The sequence below is a fragment of the Oncorhynchus mykiss genome, chromosome 4, assembly GCF_013265735.2.
Source record: "Oncorhynchus mykiss isolate Arlee chromosome 4, USDA_OmykA_1.1, whole genome shotgun sequence".
In the NCBI taxonomy this organism is placed as follows: domain Eukaryota; kingdom Metazoa; phylum Chordata; class Actinopteri; order Salmoniformes; family Salmonidae; genus Oncorhynchus; species Oncorhynchus mykiss.
In genome coordinates, this window is record NC_048568.1 from 43,023,196 (window position 1) to 43,049,588 (window position 26,393).

The following is a 26,393-nucleotide window of genomic DNA, read 5'->3' on the forward strand; positions in this document are numbered from 1 at the left end:
GGTGCCACCATATAGGGAACAGGGTGCCATCATATAGGGAATAGGGTGCCACCATATAGGGAATAGGGTGCCACCATATAGGGAATAGGGTGCCATCATATAGGGAATAGGGTGCCACCATATAGGGAACAGGGTGCCATCATATAGGGAATAGGGTGCCACCATATAGGGAATAGGGTGCCACCATATAGGGAATAGGGTGCCACCATATAGGGAATAGGGTGCCATCATATAGGGAATAGGGTGCCATCATATAGGGAATAGGGTGCCATCATATAGGGAATAGGGTGCCATTTGAGATACAACCAAAGGATTCCAGAGGAACGGAGGTCTATTCATTCACACTTTACATACAAGTGCCAGAAACACATGGAGTCACCATGACTCCCAGTCAGTGGTTCCCAGTCAGTGGTCCCCAGCAGACAGAGTACATAAAATAATGTAGAATCAGTGGGCAGAGAACAACTTGTACTCAATGTGTTCCTCCACACCTCAATGTATGTTTGATGATTTATTTAAAAAGGGTTTAAAATCATTTTCCTCTCATACTCTAAAGTGCATCAAACACAACGCTTATATTAAATAAACCTCTTCAATCTAAAACTTGTGTGATTATGACTGTAAATGTAGGGCCTTTTGAAACCTGAATTCCCAGCTTTTGGCTAAATACTTCTACAACAGCGAACCCCTTTGCAATAGCTTTACGTACATAGAAGGTGACCTTTATAACATCAGCTCTCCCACAGAGAGAAGAAGGATTCTTTAGGTTGACCAATGCGCCATTCTTTTGTTTGTTTGTTTGCCTGTTAAAATGTTAAATCATAATTTATAGCCACGCGAGTCAACCCCGTGGAGTCAACCCCGTGGAGTCAACCCCGTGGAGTCAACCCCGCGGAGTCAACCCCGCGGAGTCAACCCCGCGGAGTCAACCCCGCGGAGTCAACCCCGCGGAGTCAACCCCGCGGAGTCAACCCCACGGAGTCAACCCCACGGAGTCAACCCCACGGAGTCAACCCCGCGGAGTCAACCCCGCGGAGTCAACCCCGCGGAGTCAACCCCGTGGAGTCAACCCCGCGGAGTCAACCCCGTGGAGTCAACCCCGTGGAGTCAACCCCGTGGAGTCAACCCCGCGGAGTCAACCCCGCGGAGTCAACCCCGTGGAGTCAACCCCGCGGAGTCAACCCCGCGGAGTCAACCCCGCGGAGTCAACCCCGCGGAGTCAACCCCGTGGAGTCAACCCCGTGGAGTCAACCCCGTGGAGTCAACCCCGCGGAGTCAACCCCACGGAGTCAACCCCGCGGAGTCAACCCCGCGAAGTCAACCCCGCGAAGTCAACCCCGTGGAGTCAACCCCGCGGAGTCAACCCCGTGGAGTCAACCCCGCGGAGTCAACCCCGCGGAGTCAACCCCGTGGAGTCAACCCCGCGGAGTCAACCCCGCGGAGTCAACCCCGTGGAGTCAACCCCGCGGAGTCAACCCCGCAGAGTCAACCCCACAGAGTCAACCCCACAGAGTCAACCCCACAGAGTCAACCCCACAGAGTCAACCCCACAGAGTCAACCCCACAGAGTCAACCCCGCGGAGTCAACCCCGTGGAGTCAACCCCGTGGAGTCAACCCCGCGGAGTCAACCCCGCGGAGTCAACCCCGTGGAGTCAACCCCGCGGAGTCAACCCCATGGAGTCAACCCCATGGAGTCAACCCTATGGAGTCAACCCCATGGAGTCAACCCTATGGAGTCAACCCTATGGAGTCAACCCCATGGAGTCAACCCTATGGAGTCAACCCTATGGAGTCAACCCTATGGAGTCAACCCTATGGAGTCAACCCCACGGAGTCAACCCTATGGAGTCAACCCTATGGAGTCAACCCCATGGAGTCAACCCCATGGAGTCAACCCCATGGAGTCAACCCTATGGAGTCAACCCCATGGAGTCAACCCCATGGAGTCAACCCCATGGAGTCAACCCCATGGAGTCAATTTATGGAGTCAACGCCTCCGATGTTTTATCTCAACATGTTCTCAGACCCCTGTGTTCCAACCTCTCCTCCTTCCTGAGAGGGAGGGAGGGAGGGAGAGAAGGAGGGGAATCGGCCCGCTACTTCTCACACGACCACGTTCTAGTAACTTGTTCAGACAGACACCGACAGACCCCGAGACAGACACACAGACCCCGAGACAGACACACAGACCCCGAGACAGACACACAGACCCCGAGACAGACACACAGACCCCGAGACAGACACACAGACCCCGAGACAGACACACAGACCCCGAGACAGACACACAGACCCCGAGACACACAGACCCAGAGACACACAGACACACAGACACACAGACACACAGACAGATTGAGAGCCCTTCCAAATGACAGAGAAAACGACTATTTACACACCACGTGTCTCCCTCCTATAAAACAACAGTCTTTACAGTATGTACAAAGAAACACTGCTCCAGCATCACGTCACCCAGCATCACCCCCACCCAGCATCACGTCAGCCAGCATCACGCCACCTCTGGCCCCCTCAGTTGGCCTTTGCGATGCGCGAGTCTGAGCCGATGTAGTTGAGCATGGTCTGGACGAGCTCCGGGAGGTCGTAGTCGTGTTTCCAGCCCCAGTCGTTCCGCGCGTTAGAGTCGTCAAAGTTCATTGGCCAGCTGTCGGCTGTAAAGGGAGAGAAGAGGGGGGACATCGTCAATGTCTTTGACACTTTTGGTTTTTTTTTTGTCGGTCAAATGGTCACAAGACTTTGTTGTTGTTCGTTTCTACATTAAAACTTCATCAAAATCTTAAAATGCATGTATGTTTGGAGAATCTCAATGACGAGGCCTCGTGTGGCGCATTTAGACTGGTCTTCCTCGTTCATTGATCCTTGATCTCAGATGGTATCATCCACCAGTATTATGGTTGCTAATTCCCAGCTTTTCAAGAAATCCCCGGGTTAGAGGATTCCCGGAATCAGAAGGGAATCTTCCCGGAATCAGTAGGCAATCTTCCCAGAATCAGTAGGGAATCTTCCCGGAATCAGTAGGGAATCTTCCCGGAATCAGTAGGGAATCTTCCCGGAATCAGTAGGGAATCTTCCCAGAATCAGTAGGGAATCTTCCCAGAATCAGTAGGGAATCTTCCCAGAATCAGTAGGGAATCTTCCCAGAATCAGTAGGGAATCTTCCCAGAATCAGTAGGGAATCTTCCCACTAGAATTTTCAGGAAAACATTAGGAATTTTGCTACTCCAAACCAAGATAAATAAAAGCATCAATAAAAATGATCTTACCGATGGCCTGTCTGACTTGGTCGATGTCGTAGGTGACCTCCAGGTCCGGCAGCTGTTTCTGGACCTCCTGAGCCAGCTCTTCAGGGGAAAAGCTCATGGCGTTGATGTTATAGGTCCTCATGGAGAGGGTGTCTGCGGGCGCTTCCATCATCTCCACGGTGGCACGCAGACAGTCGTCGATGTACATCATGGGCAGCCGCGTGTCTGGCTTCAGGTTGCACTCAAACTTCCCCGTCTTTACGGCGTCGTGAAAGATGGCTACCGCGTAGTCTGGAGAAAGGGAGGCAGGAGATAGATGTGTTTACATCACACCGTCTCACTACAGAAACAGGAGACAGACTAGTGTCCTGTCCAGGGGGTGTCCTGTACATCAAGCTGTCTCACTACAGAAACAGGAGACAGACTAGTGTCCTGTCCAGGGGGTGTCCTGTACATCAAGCTGTCTCACTACAGAAACAGGAGACAGACTAGTGTCCTGTCCAGGGGGTGTCCTGGTACATCAAGCTGTCTCACTACAGAAACAGGAGATAGACTAGTGTCCTGTCCAGGGGGTGTACTGGTACATCAATCTGTCTCCCTACAGAAACAGGAGACAGACTAGTGTCCTGTCCAGGGGGTGTCCTGTACATCAATCTGTCTCACTACAGAAACAGGAGACAGACTAGTGTCCTGTCCAGGGGGTGTCCTGTACATCAAGCTGTCTCACTACAGAAACAGGAGACAGACTAGTGTCCTGTCCAGGGGGTGTCCTGTACATCAAGCTGTCTCACTACAGAAACAGGCGACAGACTAGTGTCCTGTCCAGGGGGTGTCCTGTACATCAAGCTGTCTCACTACAGAAACAGGAGACAGACTGGTGTCCTGGTACATCAAGCTGTCTCACTACAGAAACAGGAGATAGACTAGTGACCTGTCCAGGGGGTGTCCTGGTACATCAAGCTGTCTCACTACATAAACAGGAGATAAACTAGTGTCCTGTCCAGGGGGTGTCCTGTACATCAAGATGTCTCACTACAGAAACAGGGGATTCAGGAAATTGTGTCCTGGACAAGGCTAACTCCCTTCAGTTACAGACGCCACCTCATCAGCCCCAAAGTGAGGGAATGCCATTGGATAACCAGGCATGGGGTGAGGGGTGTGTCACAAAGGGGAGGGGTTGAGACATAGGTAATACTACTACAGTATTACCTAACATCCTAGCATTATCACCCTGGTAGTAGGAGCATTACCTAATGTCTTAGCATTGTCACCCTGTAGCAGCATTAGCTAGTGTCTTAGCATTGTCACCCTGTAGCAGCATTACCTAATGTCTTAGCATTGTCACCCTGTAGCAGCATTACCTAGTGTCTTAGCATTGTCACCCTGTAGCAGCATTACCTAGTGTCTTAGCATTGTCACCCTGTAGCAGCATTACCTAGTGTCTTAGCATTGTCACCCTGTAGCAGCATTACCTAATGTCTTAGCATTGTCACCCTGTAGCAGCATTACCTAGTGTCTTAGCATTGTCACCCTGTAGCAGCATTACCTAATGTCTTAGCATTGTCACCCTGTAGCAGCATTACCTAGTGTCTTAGCATTGTCACCCTGTAGCAGCATTACCTAGTGTCTTAGCATTGTCACCCTGTAGCAGCATTACCTAGTGTCTTAGCATTGTCACCCTGTAGCAGCATTACCTAATGTCTTAGCACTGTCACCCTGTAGCAGCATTACCTAATGTCTTAGCACTGTCACCCTGTAGCAGCATTACCTAGTGTCTTAGCATTGTCACCCTGTAGCAGCATTACCTAATGTCTTAGCATTGTCACCCTGTAGCAGCATTACCTAATGTCTTAGCATTGTCACCCTGTAGCAGCATTACCTAATGTCTTAGCACTGTCACCCTGTAGCAGCATTACCTAGTGTCTTAGCATTGTCACCCTGTAGCAGCATTACCTAATGTCTTAGCATTGTCACCCTGTAGCAGCATTACCTAATGTCTTAGCATTGTCACCCTGTAGCAGCATTACCTAATGTCTTAGCATTGTCACCCTGTAGCAGCATTACCTAATGTCTTAGCATTGTCACCCTGTAGCAGCATTACCTAGTGTCTTAGCATTGTCACCCTGGCAAAAGATACTGAAGGCCATAAGCACAAGGACCATGTTCTGTTGTTACATAACCCCAATGACATGTTGAAGTCAGGAGGCAGAACACAAATAGAGTTTCGATAGTGAAGGGACTGGTGTTACGCTATGTGTGTGTGTGGGAGGACAGAGGTGTGTGTGTGTGTATGTGTGTGGGAGGACAGAGGTGTGTGTGTGTGTGTGTGGGAGGACAGAGGTGTGTGTGTGTGTGTGTGTGTGGGAGGACAGAGGTGTGTGTGTGTGTGTGTGTGTGTCTGTGTGTGTGTGTCTGTGTGTGTGTGTGGGAGAGAGAGAGAGCGTCTTAGGGAGGACAGGTGCGTAGGTGTTCTGCTACAGTGCGTGTCTCTAACTCACCTGTCGTTCCTCCTCCAGGCTGCGAGTCAGCAGAGATGATGCCTGGGTAGCGCAGACAGCGGAAGTCAAGGCCGTAGCGGTGGTGGTAGTACTGTTGGAGGGAAGACGGCCAATAAGGGTTCGGATGTTTCACTTATAGCGACGTTACAAACCAATGATTTCAGACGACTGAAGGGGTCAAATTCACCAGGTCAGATTCCTGAGTAGCCAGGGGCAGTGTGGCCTGAGGCTGAATGCTCATTGTCAATTGATCCCCAATTTTGCTATATATTTTGTATTTCTTACAATATTGTATATATATTTTTCTCTCTCACCTCTCCCATGAGCTCTGCGTGGACTTTGGAGACCCCATAGATGGTCCTGGGTCTCTGGACACAGAGGTCAGGGGTCGGGTTCCGGGGAGAGGTGGGCCCGAAAGCTCCGATGGTGCTGGGGACGAACAGACGCAGTCCGTGCTCCGCTGCAATGTCCAGGACGTTGTGGAGCCCTGACGAACAGGAAGTTCACAATTACTCCCCGTGGACACCTTCCAGGCTTGGTTATAAAAAATATATAAAACAACTGGTGTGTTGTGGATCTAAGTTGAGCCAAGATGGCGGATTCTCTATGGCTCACCAGTGATGTTGACGTCCCGTGCCAGAGCTACATTGGACTCTCCCACAGCACTGAGCAGGGCACTGTAATGAACCAACCAGGTGATGCGGTTGTTGACAACGATCTCACGAAGGTTTTTATAGTCCAGGATGTCAGAGTAGATGAAGGGTCCTGTAGGGGGAGGGGGGGGGGGGGGGGTAAAACAGGAAATAAAACATTAAAACCTGCAACAGGTTCTCTCTCCGCCAACAAGAGGGGTGCGAACAGTTTGTGTCATGAACAGTGCTTGTTACCATAGAAATAGACATGGCGCGTGCATGTGGGAAGGGGGGGGTCCCCAAATATTGGAACGGGGGGGGGGGGGGGGTCTGAGTGAAAGAGTTTGGGAACCCCTGGTCTAAGGTTTCTAGCCACTCTTCCATTTAGCTCATCGGCAGCTACAGTATTATCTAGGGTGTCTAAAAGGCGCTTTTGGTGATGAAATTACACTTCCTTATGTTATTAAATACATTTGACTAAAGACAAAACATGATTCTTCATGTTATGAATCATTCAGTGGGGTCATTCTCTTAACATGATATATATATTTATAAATATTTTTATAAAAGTCAGATTTCATTAACATAATTTAATTAACATAATAAGCACGGAGATCTGTCGACAGAACGGTGCCGCTTTCTCGCAGCGTCTTTTTAGGATTGTTCAAGTCCCCCCCAAAAACTCCAAATGAACACGACACGAGCTGATTTAAAAGGTTCTGAAAATAACAACGCTTGCGGTACACTCAGAGCTCCGTTGACATTTCAGAGATACGCTCGGTTAACAGGGCTCTAGACAGTATTCTCGGTTAACAGGGCTCTGGACAGTATTCTCGGTTAACAGGGCTCTGGACAGTATTCTCGGTTAACAGGGCTCTAGACCGTATTCTCGGTTAACAGGGCTCTGGACAGTATTCTCGGTTAACAGGGCTCTAGACAGTATTCTCGGTTAACAGGGCTCTAGACAGTATTCTCGGTTAACAGGGCTCTAGACAGTATTCTCGGTTAACAGGGCTCTAGACAGTATTCTCGGTTAACAGGGCTCTAGACAGTATTCTCGGTTAACAGGGCTCTAGACCGTATTCTCGGTTAACAGGGCTCTAGACAGTATTATCGGTTAACAGGGCTCTAGACAGTATTCTCGGTTAACAGGGCCCGAGACCGTATTCTCGGTTAACAGGGCTCTAGACAGTATTCTCGGTTAACAGGGCTCTAGACAGTATTCTCGGTTAACAGGGCTCTAGACCGCATTCTCGGTTAACAGGGCTCTAGACAGTATTCTCGGTTAACAGGGCTCTAGACAGTATTCTCGGTTAACAGGGCTCTAGACAGTATTCTCGGTTAACAGGGCTCTAGACCGTATTCTCGGTTAACAGGGCTCTAGACCGTATTCTCGGTTAACAGGGCTCGAGACCGTATTCTCAGTTAACAGGGCTCTAGACAGTATTCTCGGTTAACAGGGCTCTAGACAGTATTCTCGGTTAACAGGGCTCGAGACAGTATTCTCGGTTAACAGGGCTCGAGACAGTATTCTCGGTTAACAGGGCTCGAGACAGTATTCTCGGTTAACAGGGCTCGAGACCGTATTCTCGGTTAACAGGGCTCGAGACCGTATTCTCGGTTAACAGGGCTCTAGACAGTATTCTCGGTTAACAGGGCTCTAGACCGTATTCTCGGTTAACAGGGCTCTAGACCGTATTCTCAGTTAACAGGGCTCTAGACAGTATTCTCGGTTAACAGGGCTCTAGACAGTATTCTCGGTTAACAGGGCTCTAGACCGTATTCTCAGTTAACAGGGCTCTAGACAGTATTCTCAGTTAACAGGGCTCTAGACTGTATTCTCGGGTTAACAGGGCTATAGACTGTATTCTCAGTTAACAGGGCTCTAGACAGTATTCTCGGTTAACAGGGCTCTAGACCGTATTCTCAGTTAACAGGGCTATAGACCGTATTCTCGGGTTAACAGGGCTCTAGACCGTATTCTCGGGTTAACAGGGCTCTAGACAGTATTCTCGGTTAACAGGGCTCTAGACCGTATTCTCGGTTAACAGGGCTCTGGACAGTATTCTCGGTTAACAGGGCTCTGGACAGTATTCTCGGTTAACAGGGCTCTAGACAGTATTCTCGGTTAACAGGGCTCTAGACAGTATTCTCGGTTAACAGGGCTCTAGACAGTATTCTCGGTTAACAGGGCTCTAGACAGTATTCTCGGTTAACAGGGCTCTAGACAGTATTCTCGGTTAACAGGGCTCTAGACAGTATTCTCGGTTAACAGGGCTCTAGACAGTATTCTCGGTTAACAGGGCTCTAGACAGTATTCTCGGTTAACAGGGCTCTAGACCGTATTCTCGGTTAACAGGGCCCTAGACCGTATTCTCGGTTAACAGGGCCCTAGACAGTATTCTCGGTTAACAGGGCCCTAGACAGTATTCTCGGTTAACAGGGTTCTAGACAGTATTCTCGGTTAACAGGGCTCTAGACAGTATTCTCGGTTAACAGGGCTCGAGACCGTATTCTCGGTTAACAGGGCTCTAGACCGTATTCTCGGTTAACAGGGCCCTAGACAGTATTCTCGGTTAACAGGGCTCTAGACAGTATTCTCGGTTAACAGGGCCCGAGACCGTATTCTCGGTTAACAGGGCTCTAGACAGTATTCTCGGTTAACAGGGCTCTAGACAGTATTCTCGGTTAACAGGGCTCTAGACAGTATTCTCGGTTAACAGGGCTCTAGACAGTATTCTCGGTTAACAGGGCTCTAGACAGTATTCTCGGTTAACAGGGCTCTAGACAGTATTCTCGGTTAACAGGGCTCTAGACAGTATTCTCGGTTAACAGGGCTCTAGACAGTATTCTCGGTTAACAGGGCTCTAGACAGTATTCTCGGTTAACAGGGCTCTAGACAGTATTCTCGGTTAACAGGGCTCTAGACCGTATTCTCGGTTAACAGGGCTCTAGACCGTATTCTCGGTTAACAGGGCTCTAGACAGTATTCTCGGTTAACAGGGCTCTAGACAGTATTCTCGGTTAACAGGGCTCTAGACAGTATTCTCGGTTAACAGGGCTCTAGACAGTATTCTCGGGTTACCAGGGCTCTAGACAGTATTCTCGGTTAACAGGGCTCTAGACCGTATTCTCGGTTAACAGGGTATCTGGACAGTTTATATGTTAATAGGTCAGTTAGACTTGGTTGGCATTCGTCACTGCAGTACTGGCCAGCCAATCACCATTCATCAGGTATTGATCATGAGGTCTGTGACCTTAGTTATCAATTAACCTTAGCAGAACACATCCACTTCCTGGTGCCCTGTACAAGAAGCTTTTCACAGGGATCAATATATCAAATCAAATTGTATTTGTCATATGCGCTGAATACAACAGGTGTAGTAGACCTCACAGTGAAATGCTGAATACAACAGGTGTAGTAGACCTCACAGTGAAATGCTGAATACAACAGGTGTAGTAGACCTCACAGTGAAATGCCGAATACAACAGGTGTAGTAGACCTCACAGTGAAATGCTGAATACAACAGGTGTAGTAGACCTCACAGTGAAATGCTGAATACAACAGGTGTAGTAGACCTCACAGTGAAATGCTGAATACAACAGGTGTAGTAGACCTCACAGTGAAATGCTGAATACAACAGGTGTAGTAGACCTTACAGTGAAATGCCGAATACAACAGGTATAGTAGACCTTACAGTGAAATGCTGAATACAACAGGTGTAGTAGACCTTACAGTGAAATGCTGAATACAACAGGTGTAGTAGACCTTACAGTGAAATGCTGAATACAACAGGTGTAGTAGACCTCACAGTGAAATGCTGAATACAACAGGTGTAGTAGACCTCACAGTGAAATGCTGAATACAACAGGTGTAGTAGACCTTACAGTGAAATGATGAATACAACAGGTGTAGTAGACCTCACAGTGAAATGCTGAATACAACAGGTGTAGTAGACCTTACAGTGAAATGCTGAATACAACAGGTGTAGTAGACCTCACAGTGAAATGATGAATACAACAGGTGTAGTAGACCTTACAGTGAAATGCTGAATACAACAGGTGTAGTAGACCTCACAGTGAAATGCTGAATACAACAGGTGTAGTAGACCTCACAGTGAAATGCTGAATACAACAGGTGTAGTAGACCTTACAGTGAAATGCTGAATACAACAGGTGTAGTAGACCTCACAGTGAAATGCTGAATACAACAGGTGTAGTAGACCTCACAGTGAAATGCTGAATACAACAGGTGTAGTAGACCTTACAGTGAAATACTGAATACAACAGGTGTAGTAGACCTCACAGTGAAATGCTGAATACAACAGGTGTAGTAGACCTCACAGTGAAATGCTGAATACAACAGGTGTAGTAGACCTTACAGTGAAATGATGAATACAACAGGTGTAGTAGACCTCACAGTGAAATGCTGAATACAACAGGTGTAGTAGACCTCACAGTGAAATGATGAATACAACAGGTGTAGTAGACCTCACAGTGAAATGCTGAATACAACAGGTGTAGTAGACCTCACAGTGAAATGCTGAATACAACAGGTGTAGTAGACCTCACAGTGAAATGCTGAATACAACAGGTGTAGTAGACCTCACAGTGAAATGCTGAATACAACAGGTGTAGTAGACCTTACAGTGAAATGCTGAATACAACAGGTGTAGTAGACCTTACAGTGAAATGCTGAATACAACAGGTGTAGTAGACCTTACAGTGAAATGCCGAATACAACAGGTATAGTAGACCTTACAGTGAAATGCTGAATACAACAGGTGTAGTAGACCTTACAGTGAAATGCTGAATACAACAGGTGTAGTAGACCTCACAGTGAAATGCTGAATACAACAGGTGTAGTAGACCTCACAGTGAAATGCTGAATACAACAGGTGTAGGTAGACCTCACAGTGAAATGCTGAATACAACAGGTGTAGTAGACCTTACAGTGAAATGCTGAATACAACAGGTGTAGTAGACCTCACAGTGAAATGCTGAATACAACAGGTGTAGTAGACCTCACAGTGAAATGCTGAATACAACAGGTGTAGTAGACCTTACAGTGAAATGATGAATACAACAACAGGTGTAGTAGACCTTACAGTGAAATGCTGAATACAACAGGTGTAGTAGACCTCACAGTGAAATGATGAATACAACAGGTGTAGTAGACCTTACAGTGAAATGCTGAATACAACAGGTGTAGTAGACCTCACAGTGAAATGCTGAATACAACAGGTGTAGTAGACCTCACAGTGAAATGCTGAATACAACAGGTGTAGTAGACCTTACAGTGAAATGCTGAATACAACAGGTGTAGTAGACCTCACAGTGAAATGCTGAATACAACAGGTGTAGTAGACCTCACAGTGAAATGCTGAATACAACAGGTGTAGTAGACCTTACAGTGAAATACTGAATACAACAGGTGTAGTAGACCTCACAGTGAAATGCTGAATACAACAGGTGTAGTAGACCTCACAGTGAAATGCTGAATACAACAGGTGTAGTAGACCTTACAGTGAAATGATGAATACAACAGGTGTAGTAGACCTCACAGTGAAATGCTGAATACAACAGGTGTAGTAGACCTCACAGTGAAATGATGAATACAACAGGTGTAGTAGACCTCACAGTGAAATGCTGAATACAACAGGTGTAGTAGACCTCACAGTGAAATGCTGAATACAACAGGTGTAGTAGACCTTACAGTGAAATGCTGAATACAACAGGTGTAGTAGACCTCACAGTGAAATGCTGAATACAACAGGTGTAGTAGACCTTACAGTGAAATGCTGAATACAACAGGTGTAGTAGACCTCACAGTGAAATGCTGAATACAACAGGTGTAGTAGACCTCACAGTGAAATGCTGAATACAACAGGTGTAGTAGACCTCACAGTGAAATGCTGAATACAACAGGTGTAGTAGACCTCACAGTGAAATGCTGACTAACCGGCTCTAACCAATAGTGCAAAAAAGGTATTAGGTGAACAATAGGTAGGACAGCAGTAAACCAGGAGGCTCAGATCGGTAGTTAGATAACACCAGTCTACTTCAGTAGGACAGCAGTAAACCAGGTGGCTCAGATCGGTAGTTAGATAACACCAGTCTACTTCAGTAGGACAGCAGTAAACCAGGTGGCTCAGATCGGTAGTTAGATAACACCAGTCTCCTTCAGTAGGACAGCAGTAAACCAGGTGGCTCAGATCAGTAGTTAGATAACACCAGTCTACTTCAGTAGGACAGCAGTAAACCAGGAGGCTCAGATCGGTAGTTAGATAACACCAGTCTACTTCAGTAGGACAGCAGTAAACCAGGTGGCTCAGATCGGTAGTTAGATAACACCAGTCTCCTTCAGTAGGACAGCAGTAAACCAGGTGGCTCAGATCAGTAGTTAGATAACACCAGTCTACTTCAGTAGGACAGCAGTAAACCAGGAGGCTCAGATCGGTAGTTAGATAACACCAGTCTACTTCAGTAGGACAGCAGTAAACCAGGAGGCTCAGATCGGTAGTTAGATAACACCAGTCTACTTCAGTAGGACAGCAGTAAACCAGGAGGCTCAGATCGGTAGTTAGATAACACCAGTCTACTTCAGTAGGACAGCAGTAAACCAGGAGGCTCAGATCGGTAGTTAGATAACACCAGTCTACTTCAGTAGGACAGCAGTAAACCAGGAGGCTCAGATCGGTAGTTAGATAACACCAGTCTACTTCAGTAGGACAGCAGTAAACCAGGAGGCTCAGATCGGTAGTTAGATAACACCAGTCTACTTCAGTAGGACAGCAGTAAACCAGGAGGCTCAGATCGGTAGTTAGATAACACCAGTCTACTTCAGTAGGACAGCAGTAAACCAGGAGGCTCAGATCGGTAGTTAGATAACACCAGTCTACTTCAGTAGGACAGCAGTAAACCAGGAGGCTCAGATCGGTAGTTAGATAACACCAGTCTACTTCAGTAGGACAGCAGTAAACCAGGAGGCTCAGATCGGTAGTTAGATAACACCAGTCTACTTCAGTAGGACAGCAGTAAACCAGGTGGCTCAGATCGGTAGTTAGATAACACCAGTCTACTTCAGTAGGACAGCAGTAAACCAGGAGGCTCAGATTGGTAGATAGATAACACCAGTCTCCTTCAGTAGGACAGCAGTAAACCAGGTGGCTCAGATCGGTAGTTAGATAACACCAGTCTACTGCATAAAGCCTAAAGTCTCACCTCATATTCAGAACAGACCAATGGAGTAATACTCTAAAGAGCATAGGATGGAGGGAACATCCTGGAAAGCTCAGGACCTGGAGCCGTATGTGTCAAGTAGGGTTGAATGGCGGGAACCCGGTTACCGAGATTTACCGCCCAAAACCACTCGGCATTTCCCCCCCATTGATAAATAACTGCGAGAAACCGGCGAATTACAATAAATTATATAAATGAAGAGCGTAGTGTGAAATGGAAAGTGACAGACGGCCCACCTCAGGGCTGGGGGGGGACGGGGACAGACGGCTCACCTCAGGGCTGGGGGGGACGGAGACAGATGGCTCACCTCAGGGCTAGGCGGGGGGGGGGGGGACGACAGACGGCCCACCTCAGGGCTGGGGGGGACGGGGACAGACGGCTCACCTCAGGGCTGGGGGGGACGGGGACAGATGGCTCACCTCAGGGCTGGGCGGGGGGGGGGGGGGGGGGGGGACAGACGGCCCACCTCAGGGCTGGGGGGGAGCAGACGGCCCACCTCAGGGCTGGGGGGGGGGGGACAGGGACAGACGGCCCACCTCGGGGCTGGGCGGGGGGGGGGGGGAACAGACGGCCCACCTCAGGGCTGGGCGGTGGGGGGGGGAGACAGACGGCCCACCTCAGGGCTGGGGGGGACGGGGACAGACGGCTCACCTCAGACGCATTTCCGCAATTTTTAAACCAATCGACTATTCGAAGTGGGATGCAGGAGCCAATAGAACTCCTGGGTAGTTTCAAAGAAGACCGATCAAATCCAGACATATTTATATGCTTTCTAATGCTTTCTAAATGACACTTCCGGATTTGACGGGGAAAACCGGGTTACCCGGGAGACACGCGTTTCATTCTCGGGATGGAACATCTGTAAAAAATACCGGGAAAATATTCAACCCTAGTGTCAAGTGTGTCAGAGTAGGAGCGCTGATCTAGGAACAGGTCCTCCCCTCTCCATGTAATCTGATTCATTATGATCTAAAAGACTAAACGGATCCTAAATCACTCCTATGGTGAGATGCTTGATACATGGGCCAATGGCCTTGTGGTCAGGTCAGAGATGCTTGATACATGGGCCAATGGCCTTGTGGTCCGGTCAGAGAAGTTTGATACATGGGCCAATGGCCTTGTGGTCAGGTCAGAGACGTTTGATACATGGGCCAATGGCCTTGTGGTCAGGTCAGAGATGTTGGATACATGGGGCAATGGCCTTGTGGTCCGGTCAGAGATGCTTGATACATGGGCCAATGGCCTTGTGGTCAGGTCAGAGATGTTATTTCGTGTCTACATGTTTTGTATCACTCACCGCTGTGAAAGATGTGACTTGGAGGCTTCCTGATATCCGACAGGATCACGTTGTTGTTTCCGAACCGCTTCCTGTGAAACAGGATGTTACATTTAAACACAGGAAGATGAAGCTCGACTAACCCCCCCCCCCCCTTAAGGCTACATTTCAATGGTTGGTTGTTGAGTACAGGGTTGCCACAAGTGCTATGAATAATGTTCCCTCGTTTTTTTTTGGCACAGAGCAAATATCAGGTCTGCTGAGGGCAAACATGAATGTTGTTCAAATTCAGTGCAACTTCCAGCTTGCCTTTAATGTGAACACTGAGGTTGTATCCACTTTAAGTTACACTTTTAACTAGGCATGCACGATATATATATACAAAAATAAAAAATAAACAATTAAAAATGTAAAAAAATAATTAAAAAAACAAATAATAATAAATAATTACAATTTAAAAAAATACAAATAATAATTTAAAAAAAGAAATCGGTGAACATATCGGAATCGGACGATATTAGCTAAAAAATGCGAACACCGGTGTCGGCACGATGTCAAAGCGTAATGACGTCATGTGATATTTTACACCACACGTGCAACACAGCGTTCCTAACCTGCGCCCACAATGTCTGCTGCGTGGATCGAGCAGTCAACAAGTCCAGCAGTCATTTGAAAAAGAGTAAGAACATTTCGGCGAGACGACTCAAAAAATGCGAAATCCAATTAACGCCAAGATAATGGAATTCGTTGCCCTTGACAATCAACCGTTCTCTGTCGTGGGTGATGTTGTTTTTTCGCACCGGTACACACTACTAAGTGGGCTATTTTTCAGATGTTGCCCTACAGGAGTTACACAGTAATAGCGCCACTGCTTTTAGCTTCACGACGCACTATGGAACGCCGTTTGGGTCTTTGCGCGTCTTAAAAGAGACGTCAAATAACACTATTTGATGCGTTAAATAAGCTTTTAAAAGTCAAAAAACACTATTTATATAATAATAATAATAATAATAAATAAGCTTTTAAAAAAGTTTAAAAAAACAGTTCCTTTATATAATGTTGTGTGTTCTAAATTTGCACGTGCAAGCCAAGCGCCACCACTACTATCAGTAGCACTGTCAAAGCTGTACAGAAAAAAGTCTGTAAACAAGCAACCACAGGCCACGAACGATGTGTTTACAATACCGCGTTGGTAATAAAGACTCATTTGTTCGACAGCAACTTCTAGGGTAGCTAGCTTTAGCTTGGTACCTAGCTAGCACCAATACAACCATTCCTGAAAACAATGACCGGTAGAACCTGCAGTCATTTTCACTATTCTTAGCAATGATTTAGGAATCCATGTGAGTAATTAGCTAGGTAGTCACTTGTTGTTCGCCTATTGATATTGAACTTCAGTTCATGAAAATAAATAGCTAGCCAGCTACATAACTCTGTTGCCCAAAGCTAACGTTATAAGCAGCCAGCTAGCTTCATCTGGCTAGTGAGGCTCGACCTGACCGGGTTATGTGTTGTGAAGCTAGCCACAATAAGGATTAGGCACAATTGTGGAATTTGCGGTTTGCCTTCACATAGATGGGTCCCAACCACCAATAAAAATAAGAACTGTCTTATAAATTAGGCCGTCATTGTAAATAAGAATTTGCTCTTAACGGACTTGCCTAGTTAACTAAAGGTTAAATAAAGGGCATGCAGCTCTTGCTTTGATCTCAAAACAAGCTGCATCTATCTACTCATGACCACTCATGCTGTAAACACGGTCCAGTTCAAAGTAAATGTGTAAAATACAGGTTGAGTCGTGCGCAAATAGAATCCTACTCCGATGCATTCTGCCTAGTTCATTTTGTTTCGGGTATGTTGCATTGAAAGTGGCTAATATATTGGCGTTTGATCACAATTGCCACAGTAAAAGTGAAACGTTGACAGTGTTAACTAAACAGGGGAAACCTCAAGAACAGTTGAATGAAGTTCAATCTCCTGCTTTTTCTCCTTGGGCTGATAGTGCCTCTGTGCAGCTTAGAGGAAACATTGGCACTGAAGCCTTTCTGTATGCTATATAAAGCTTTTTGCAAATTGTTGTTTGTTTTAAGTGGTACCTAGATTATATAGTGTTGGGGATGCCACTCTTAAAATATAGCTTACCAAGCTACCAATTACTTCACACTGGAAGAAGTTAAGCTACACTTAAGAAAAATATAGTTTTCTTTACAGAAGTTACTTTTGAAAAAGTAGTTCACTCCACCCAAACTACTCAATGAAAAAGTATCATGTGTAAACATCTGAAATGTCAGAGTACAAATTGGTAGAACGGACGGATCACTCTGGAGTCAAGATGTCGAACATACTTGTCATTTTAAACCACAAAAAAAGTGAGAATTAGGCAGATCTGATGCTGAAAAAGAAAGGATATTCTAGCCTAGCAGTAGTGTGTAGTTCCATTAGTTAGCTACACCGCTACATGGTAAAACAGTAGTGTGTAGTTCCAGTAGTTAGCTACACCGCTACATGGAAAAACAGTAGTGTGTAGTTCCAGTAGTTAGCTACACCGCTACATGGTAAAACAGTAGTGTGTAGTTCCAGTAGTTAGCTAGACCACTACATGGTAAAACAGCAGTGTGCAGTTCCAGTAGTTAGCTACACCGCTACATGGTAAAACAGTAGTGTGTAGTTCCAGTAGTTAGCTACACCGCTACATGGTAAAACAGTAGTGTGTAGTTCCATTAGTTAGCCACATCGCTACATGGTAAAACAGTAGTGTGTAGTTCCAGTAGTTAGCTACACCGCTACATGGTAAAACAGTAGTGTGTAGTTCCAGTAGTTAGCTACACCGCTACATGGTAAAACAGTAGTGTGTAGTTCCAGTAGTTAGCTAGACCACTACATGGTAAAACAGTAGTGTGTAGTTCCATTAGTTAGCCACATCGCTACATGGTAAAACAGTAGTGTGTAGTTCCAGTAGTTAGCTACACCGCTACATGGTAAAACAGTAGTGTGTAGTTCCAGTAGTTAGCTACACCGCTACATGGTAAAACAGTAGTGTGTAGTTCCAGTAGTTAGCTAGACCACTACATGGTAAAACAGTAGTGTGTAGTTCTAGTAGTTAGCTACATGGTAAAACAGTAGTGTGTAGTTCCAGTAGTTAGCTACACCGCTACATGGTAAAACAGTAGTGTGCAGTTCCAGTAGTTAGCCACATCGCTACATGGTAAAACAGTAATTAAATACTGAAAAAAAAAGACCAATATTTCAATTTAGTTTAACTACCACCAAGCTACTGCAAAATGTAGTTCAATTACTAATCAAACTACATATAGATCACTACTCCCCAACACTGATTATGTCCTAATAAGAAGTTCACTACTCCCCAACACGGATTATGTCCTAATAAGAAGCATCCAAAAATGGTCCTAAACGAATGTATTCCATTTAAATGTTAAGCAGCAACACTTAGAGAGAAGAAATGCTTGTCTTTCTACAACAGAACACACTGCTCTTACCTCAACATTGTAGCCAGCCCTACGCCCAACTGTCCAAGGCCACCTGAGAGTGAGAGAGAGAGAGAGAGAGAGAGAGAAGAGAAGAGAAGAGAAGAGAGAGAAAACATACAGTGCAACATTAAAAAGAGGTGGAGAAAAAAAAACCATTAAAACAATGCATTCGGAAAGTATTCAGACCCATTGACTTTTCCACATGTTGTTACGTTACAGCTTTATTCTAAAATGGATTAAATAGTTTTTCCCCCCCCCTCGTCAATCTACACACAATACGCCATAATGACATCACAATACCCCATAATGACATCACAATACCCCATAATGACATCACAATACGCCATAATGACATCACAATACGCCATAATGACAAAGCAACAACAGGTTTTTAGAAAATGTTTGCAAATATATAAAACAAAACACTGAAATATTACATTTACATAAGTATTCAGACTTTTTACTCAGTACTTTGTTGAAACACATTTGGCAGCGATTACAGCCTCGAGTCTTCTTGGGTATTGACGCTACAAGCTTGGCACACCTGTATTTGGGTGGTTTCTCTCATTCTTCTCTGCAATTCCAATCAAGCTCTATCATGTTGGATGTGGAGCGTTACTGCACAGATATTTTCAAGTCTCTCTAGAGATGTTCAAGGCTCTGGCTGGGCCACATAAGGACATCCAGAGACTTGTCCTGAAGCCACTCCTGCGTTATCTTGGTTGTGTGTTTAGGATCGTTGTCCTGTTGGAAGGTGAACCTTCTCCTCAGTCTGAGGTCCTGAGTCCTCTGGAGCAGGTTTTCATCAAGGACCTCTCTGTATTTTGCTCCGTTCATCTTTCCCTCGATCCTGACTAGTCTCCCAGTCCCTGCCACTGAAAAACATACCCACATCATGATGCTGCCACCACCATGCTTCACCGTAGGGTTGGTGCCAGGTTTCCTCCAGATGTGACGATTGGCATTCAGGACAAAGAGTTCAATCTCTGTTTCATCAGACCAGAGAATCTTGTTTCTCATGGTCTGAGAGTTTAGGTGCATTTTGTCAAACTCCAAGAGGGCTGTCATTTGCCTTTTACTGAGGAGTGGCTTTCGTCTGGCCACTCCACGATAAAGGCCTGATTGGTGGAGTGCTGCAGAGATGGTTGTCCTTCTGGAAGGTTCTCCCATCTCCACAGAGGAACTGGGTTCATGGTCACCTCTATGACCAAGGCCCATCTCCCCTGATTGTTCAGTTTGGCCGGGTGCTCAGCTCTAGGAATAGTCTTTGTGGTTCCACACTTCTTTCATTTAAGAATGATGGAGGCCACTGTATTCTTGAGGTCCTTCAATGCTGCAGAAATGTTTTGGTACCCTTCCCCAGATCTGTGCCTCGATACAATCCTGACCCGGAGCTCTACGGACAATTCCTTCAACCTCATGGCTTGGTTTTTGCTCTGACATGCACCTGTCAACTGTGGGACCTCATATAGACAGGAATGTGCCTTTCCAAATCATATCCAATCAATTGAAATGTACCACCTGAGCTCAATTTTGAGTCTCATAGCAAAGGGTCTGAATACTTTTGTAAATAAAATTTTATTTTTAATACATTTGCAAAGAATGTGAGAAACAGAGTAGCAGAGGGTGTGAAAAGGAGAGGGTCAGGGCCCTCACTACAGTGGTTCTATCCTATTGATCCTGCTTGTGAACACTGTGATGATCCCTTCACACAACAAACCAAGCACTTTATAAATCCAGCCATCTGTTGCTTGGGAGCCTCGTTTAGGTTCACTTAGACAAAGCTTCTTTACCTTAGACAGAGGTCCTATTGTGTGGTATTGAGGTTGTGAGGTTAGGGTTCACTTCCCATAAATAGAGTTATATCCTACTGTGTCTGTTGCTTGAGAATCCTTCTTAATGTTCAGTTAGACAAAGTTCATCTTCTTCAGAGAGAGAGATTGTGTTATTGAGGTTCGTCCCACAGAATACAGCGAGCTGGAGAGTCGTTAGAGAAAGGTTTGTTTCTTCACATAATTTTGAATAGATCCTATTGTGGTAAGTTGTAACTGGGATTCCTCCCCCAGGTGATGATGTCTCTCTGAGCTTTTACCTGATTGAGTGATTCATTGATTGGTCTTACCTGTGATGAGCACCTTGGGGTGGTCCGTCTCGGAGAAGGACACGGAGTGGAAACTGGCGTCTGAGGTGACCTGGCGAGGTGAGAAGCTGATGGTCCGTACGGCCACTGTGATTGGCTGACAGCCACATCCTGGGCTCAGGAGGGCCTGCTTAGCCACCTTGCTGAATGCTCTGATAAAAGGCATCTTCACAGTCACCTAAAGGAGGAGGAAGAGGACAGTGTAAGGACCCTTCACCTGAATACTTTACAAATAGGTAGAATGATATACATTGCCTATAATAATAATAATATTAATAAATGTCTTAGTTTTTTTTCACTACAAGGTTGGTCATTGCCAGCTTGGCTACGTCTAGGCCCAAGACAGGAAGCATTGAGACTTTCTATCGTCGTGGCGACTAAGTGTCAATTATGCAGCAGCTGTGTCTCATGGCAGTAGACATCCCCCCGGGGGGACTCAAGAGGTGCCAAGAAATGAGACGTGAAAAGAAGAACGGGACCCACTAAACCCCGGATTGGAATGAATGACGGAGCGCCTCGCTTGCTCAGCAGTTTCGTTGCTTCGTTTGGTCTGCGAAACACAGGCTCTCTCCTAAAAATAATAAAGGTCATTTATCCCCTTTGTAGTACACGTATTATTTATCTTTACCAGAGCCCGGTCAAAAGTATTGCATTGTGGGAATTGGGTGCCATTTTGGGACGAAGCGACACTGTCTGACTACATAAATGACAGACCTGTCCTCATATTACAGTAGCCTAGGCTACCATTCTTGGCACGGTTTATTACAGCGTCTCAGACGTTGCCTAGGCTAACAGTAATTTGAGTAACTTGGAGAGGGGAAGGGAGGAGGGGGGGGGAGGAAAGTTAGAAAATGGATCTCTTCCTAGATGTTATTATTCCTTCATTCTCTCAGTGAAAATAGGCTTTCCGTCATTAAAGAGTTGTCATTCTATACAAATGTATTTAAAAAAATAATAATAATAATAATGAATTAACACTGATGATGGAACTTACTACACATTGTGTTCTAAGCCCGTTTACTTTTGTGAGCTGGCAATGTGTACACACGTGAGACAGAGCATATTATCAAACAAAAACAACACCCATCATCCATCCATCATCCACCCATCATCATCCATCATCCATCCATCATCCATCCATCATCCATCCATCATCCACCCATCATCATCCATCCTCCATCCATCCTCCATCCATCCTCCATCCATCATCCACCAATCATCCACCAATCATCCATCCATCATCCATCCATCCTCCACCCATCATCCACCCATCATCCACCATCATCCACCATCATCCACCATCATCCACCCATCATCCACCCATCATCCACCCATCATCCACCAACATCACGTCTATCATACTGTGTGGACATCCGTCATTCAATCATTCACACGTCTAATTATTGCTCTAAAGAAAAAACATTTACCTTAACGTCGGATAAAGCTTCTGAAAGAAATTAAAAGTGAACTTAAGTAACCTTATGATAGTGTGTCTCTCTCTCCCCCCCTCCCCCCTCCCCCTCGCTCTATTACCCAATCAGGGAACAGAGGAGTTGATATGAGGGTGGATGAAAATAGTGCCAGACAGACAGTCTGTAGCTGAATGGTGACATTAGCTACAAGCTGTTCCAAGGTTTGCCAGGAGCAGCAGATAAGACACATATGAAATGATTTTAGGGCACTGGGTTTAAAATGTTCCCCACTCTCAGAACTGACTTGTACGTGAACTGGGCCATATGAACTAATGTAGGCTGGCGTAGGCCTACTCTATAGGCCCGTAGTCACATGAGTGATGCAGCTATAGTACTGTAAGGTACTGTAATATCACAGCAGTAGGCTAGGCCAGTTCAGCAGTAGACTATACTCCAGGCCTACTGTACTGTTCAGCAGTAGACTATACTCCAGGCCTACTGTACTGTTCAGCAGTAGACTATACTCCGGGCCTGCTGTACTGTTCAGCAGTAGACTATACTCTGGGACTACTGTACTGTACTGCTCAGCAGTAGACTATACTCCAGGCCTACTGTACTGTTCAGCAGTAGACTATACTCCAGGCCTACTGTACTGTTCAGCAGTAGACTATACTCCAGGCCTACTGTACTGTTCAGCAGTAGACTATACTCCAGGCCTACTGTAATGTTCAGCAGTAGACTATACTCCAGGCCTACTGTACTGTACTGTTCAGCAGTAGACTATACTCCAGGCCTACTGTACTGTACTGTTCAGCAGTAGACTATACTCCAGGCCTACTGTACTGTTCAGCAGTAGACTATACTCCAGGCCTACTGTACTGTTCAGCAGTAGACTATACTCCGGGACTACTGTACTGTTCAGCAGTAGACTATACTCCAGGCCTACTGTACTGTTCAGCAGTAGACTATATTCCAGGCCTACTGTACTGTTCAGCAGTAGACTACACTCCGGGCCTACTGTACTGTTCAGCAGTAGACTATACTCCAGGCGTACTGTACTGTTCAGCAGTAGACTATACTCCAGGCCTACTGTACTGTTCAGCAGGACACTACACTCCGGTCCTACTGTACTGTACTGTTCAGCAGTAGACTATACTCCGGGCCTACTGTACTGTTCAGCAGTAGACTATACTCCAGGCCTACTGTACTGTTCAGCAGTAGACTATACTCCAGGCCTACTGTACTGTTCAGCAGTAGACTATACTCCAGGACTACTGTACTGTTCAGCAGTAGACTATACTCCGGGCCTACTGTACTGTTCAGCAGTAGACTATACTCCAGGCCTACTGTACTGTTCAGCAGTAGACTATACTCCAGGCCTACTGTACTGTTCAGCAGTAGACTATACTCCGGGCCTACTGTACTGTTCAGCAGTAGACTATACTCCAGGCCTACTGTACTGTTCAGCAGTAGACTATACTCCAGGCCTACTGTACTGTTCAGCAGTACACTACACTCCGGTCCTACTGTACTGTTCAGCAGTAGACTATACTCCAGGCCTACTGTACTGTTCAGCAGTAGACTATACTCCGGGCCTACTGTACTGTTCAGCAGTAGACTATACTCTGGGACTACTGTACTGTTCAGCAGCAGACTACACTCCAGGCCTACTGTCAGATAAAAAATAATCACGGGCAGTTGTTCATTTATTTTTAGCTTAGTAAATGTTCTTAGCTTATCCAAGTCATTAATCAAATGTATCGAAGGCTGTTCATTTGGTTATGTGTCTGCAATAAATCTTCAAACAGATAGCCATGCAGTCATTGGCCTCAGAGTGATTTTTACGACAGTTACTAACGTATGAAACTGATTTTACACACTGACCCAATTCCTCTTTTAAAAATGAGCTCCCTCGTCAATCACCATGTGTTGAGCCAAAACCAAGAAGATGCGCCAACACACCAAGATGATGAGCCAAAACCAAGATGATGAGCCAAAACCAAGATGATGCGCCAACACACCAAGATGATGCGCCAACACACCAAGATGATGCGCCAACACACCAAGATGATGCGCCAACACACCAAGATGATGCGCCAACACACCAAGATGATGCGCCAACACACCAAGATGATGCGCCAACACACCAAGATGATGAGCCAACACACCAAGATGATGCGCCAACACACCAAGATGATGCGCCAACACACCAAGATGATGCGCCAACACCCCAAGATGATGCGCCAACACCCCAAGATGATGCGCCAACACCCCAAGATGATGCGCCAACACCCCAAGATGATGCGCCAACACCCCAAGATGATGCGCCAACACCCCAAGATGATGCGCCAACACCCCAAGATGATGCGCCAACACCCCAAGATGATGCGCCAACACCCCAAGATGATGAGCGAACACCCCAAGATGATGAGCCAACACCCCAAGATGATGAGCCAACACCCCAAGATGATGAGCCAACACCCCAAGATGATGAGCCAACACCCCAAGATGATGAGCCAACACCCCAAGATGATGAGTCAACACACCAAGATGATGAGCCAACACACCAAGATGATGAGCCAACACCCCAAGATGATGAGCCAACACCCCAAGATGATGAGCCAACACCCCAAGATGATGCGCCAAAACCAAGATGATGAGCCAACACCCCAAGATGATGAGCCAACACCCCCAAGATGATGAGCCAACACCCCCAAGATGATGAGCCAACACCCCCAAGATGATGAGCCAACACCCCCAAGATGATGAGCCAACACCCCCAAGATGATGAGCCAACACCCCCAAGATGAGCCAACACCCCCAAGATGAGCCAACACCCCCAAGATGATGAGCCAACACCCCCAAGATGATGACCCAACACACCAAGATGATGACCCAACACCAAGATGATGAGCCAACACACCAAGATGATGAGCCAAAACCAAGATGATGAGCCAACACACCAAGATGATGAGCCAACACACCAAGATGATGAGCCAACACACCAAGATGATGAGCCAACACACCAAGATGATGAGCCAACACACCAAGATGATGAGCCAACACACCAAGATGATGAGCCAAAACCAAGATGATGAGCCAAAACCAAGATGAGCCAACATTGTTTGACTCTCACATCATGTCGTCCTAAACCGCTTACATAATTTCCTTGGGCTCCTCTTAAATGTTTGTTTTAATTTGGCTAGTCCAGTCAGTGGCCTATTTCATCTGGGTGTGGGTGGCATGATATATCAAATTTTAAAAAGTCAGATTCACATGGTGATTGATGAGGGTGCTATTTTTTAAGAATCTGAAATTATATATATATAATTCATTTTAAAACAGGTTGTTGCTCTATCATGTGGCTATTTTAGTACGTCTGCTAAATTATATTACTGCTTTAGCAATCTTGTCTTGGCTATATTCCCGGAGAGATGACAGCTTTCTCGCTCCTCCTCATTCCATATGCTGATCCTCATCATATAACAAGGTTTGTAACCGCAGCACGTCTCTCTCTATAGGCCCAGACAATGCCCGTTTTTTTTTTTTTTTTTTTTGCAGAATCACGATGATGTTCCATTTCTGCCTCTTCCTTAAATCAAAGGGAGCTTCCGGTCCTGTGCCCCTAATGTTTCAATTGACCGCGTTGCCTCTTTTATGATGAAATAATTGAATCATCCTACTCGGCACAGTTCATTTTAATGTACACGGTGTCCTGGGACCGATTGGAGTGTACATAGTAATATTATATGCCAAAACCTATCCAACCTCTGGTGTACCAAACAAAGGTTAGGAACATGCCACATAATGAATGGATCTAGGCTCAAACACATGGGATTATTCCGTTCTCGTTGCATCAGGATATTATACTGGCAGTAGGATCGCGGAGTCTCGCTCTCTTTTTTTGCCACTCTGCAAAGACACGCTAAACGTTGCATTGTAGTACGGTACAACTGTTTTGCACAGCATTTGTAACCACATTTTTAATTAGCTGTTATATCTCCTGTGTGTTTTCCTATTTGCTTAAAATACATGTTGCTCAAAGGATAGGTGTGCCAACAGTAGAATCAATCTGAGTGTATAGGCTATATAACTAGATTGGCGACAGTCTTTAATAAAATACATCCCAATTTGCGTCTGTAATAAATAACTAAATTCTCGCATTAGATAATTCTCCATTCTTCTGCTTCAGACATTTGAGTAAAATCCCGATTCACTTTACAGAAAACATTCGTTTTAACTCAATGAATTCCAATGAATAATGATTTACTCACCAGATAATTAGCTGGGTGATCTTTATAAAACTCGGAAGATACGAGTGTCCCTTGTTTCTTGGCGCCTTGGTTAGTTACAGAGAAAGGATGTTTGTCTTTAATAGCTGGTGAAGCTGACGACACGTTCCGTCTTCTTGAAGGATTGCATCAGCCCCAGACATGAGGGTTATATATCA

General features: G+C 45.9%; 1 protein-coding gene across 1 annotated transcript; it reads right to left on the bottom strand.

The window, feature by feature from the left end:
* Nucleotides 1-507: 507 nt before the first annotated feature.
* Nucleotides 508-26,393, bottom strand: tdh (L-threonine dehydrogenase). Its single transcript, XM_036976396.1, has 9 exons — nucleotides 26,218-26,393; nucleotides 20,514-20,709; nucleotides 18,401-18,443; nucleotides 14,925-14,995; nucleotides 6,369-6,518; nucleotides 6,068-6,240; nucleotides 5,754-5,844; nucleotides 3,277-3,546; nucleotides 508-2,664 (listed from the first exon to the last, which is right to left on the bottom strand). The coding sequence occupies exons 2-9, from the start codon at nucleotides 20,695-20,697 to the stop codon at nucleotides 2,525-2,527; spliced, it is 1,122 nt and encodes a 373-aa protein (XP_036832291.1). The 5' UTR covers nucleotides 20,698-20,709; nucleotides 26,218-26,393; the 3' UTR covers nucleotides 508-2,524.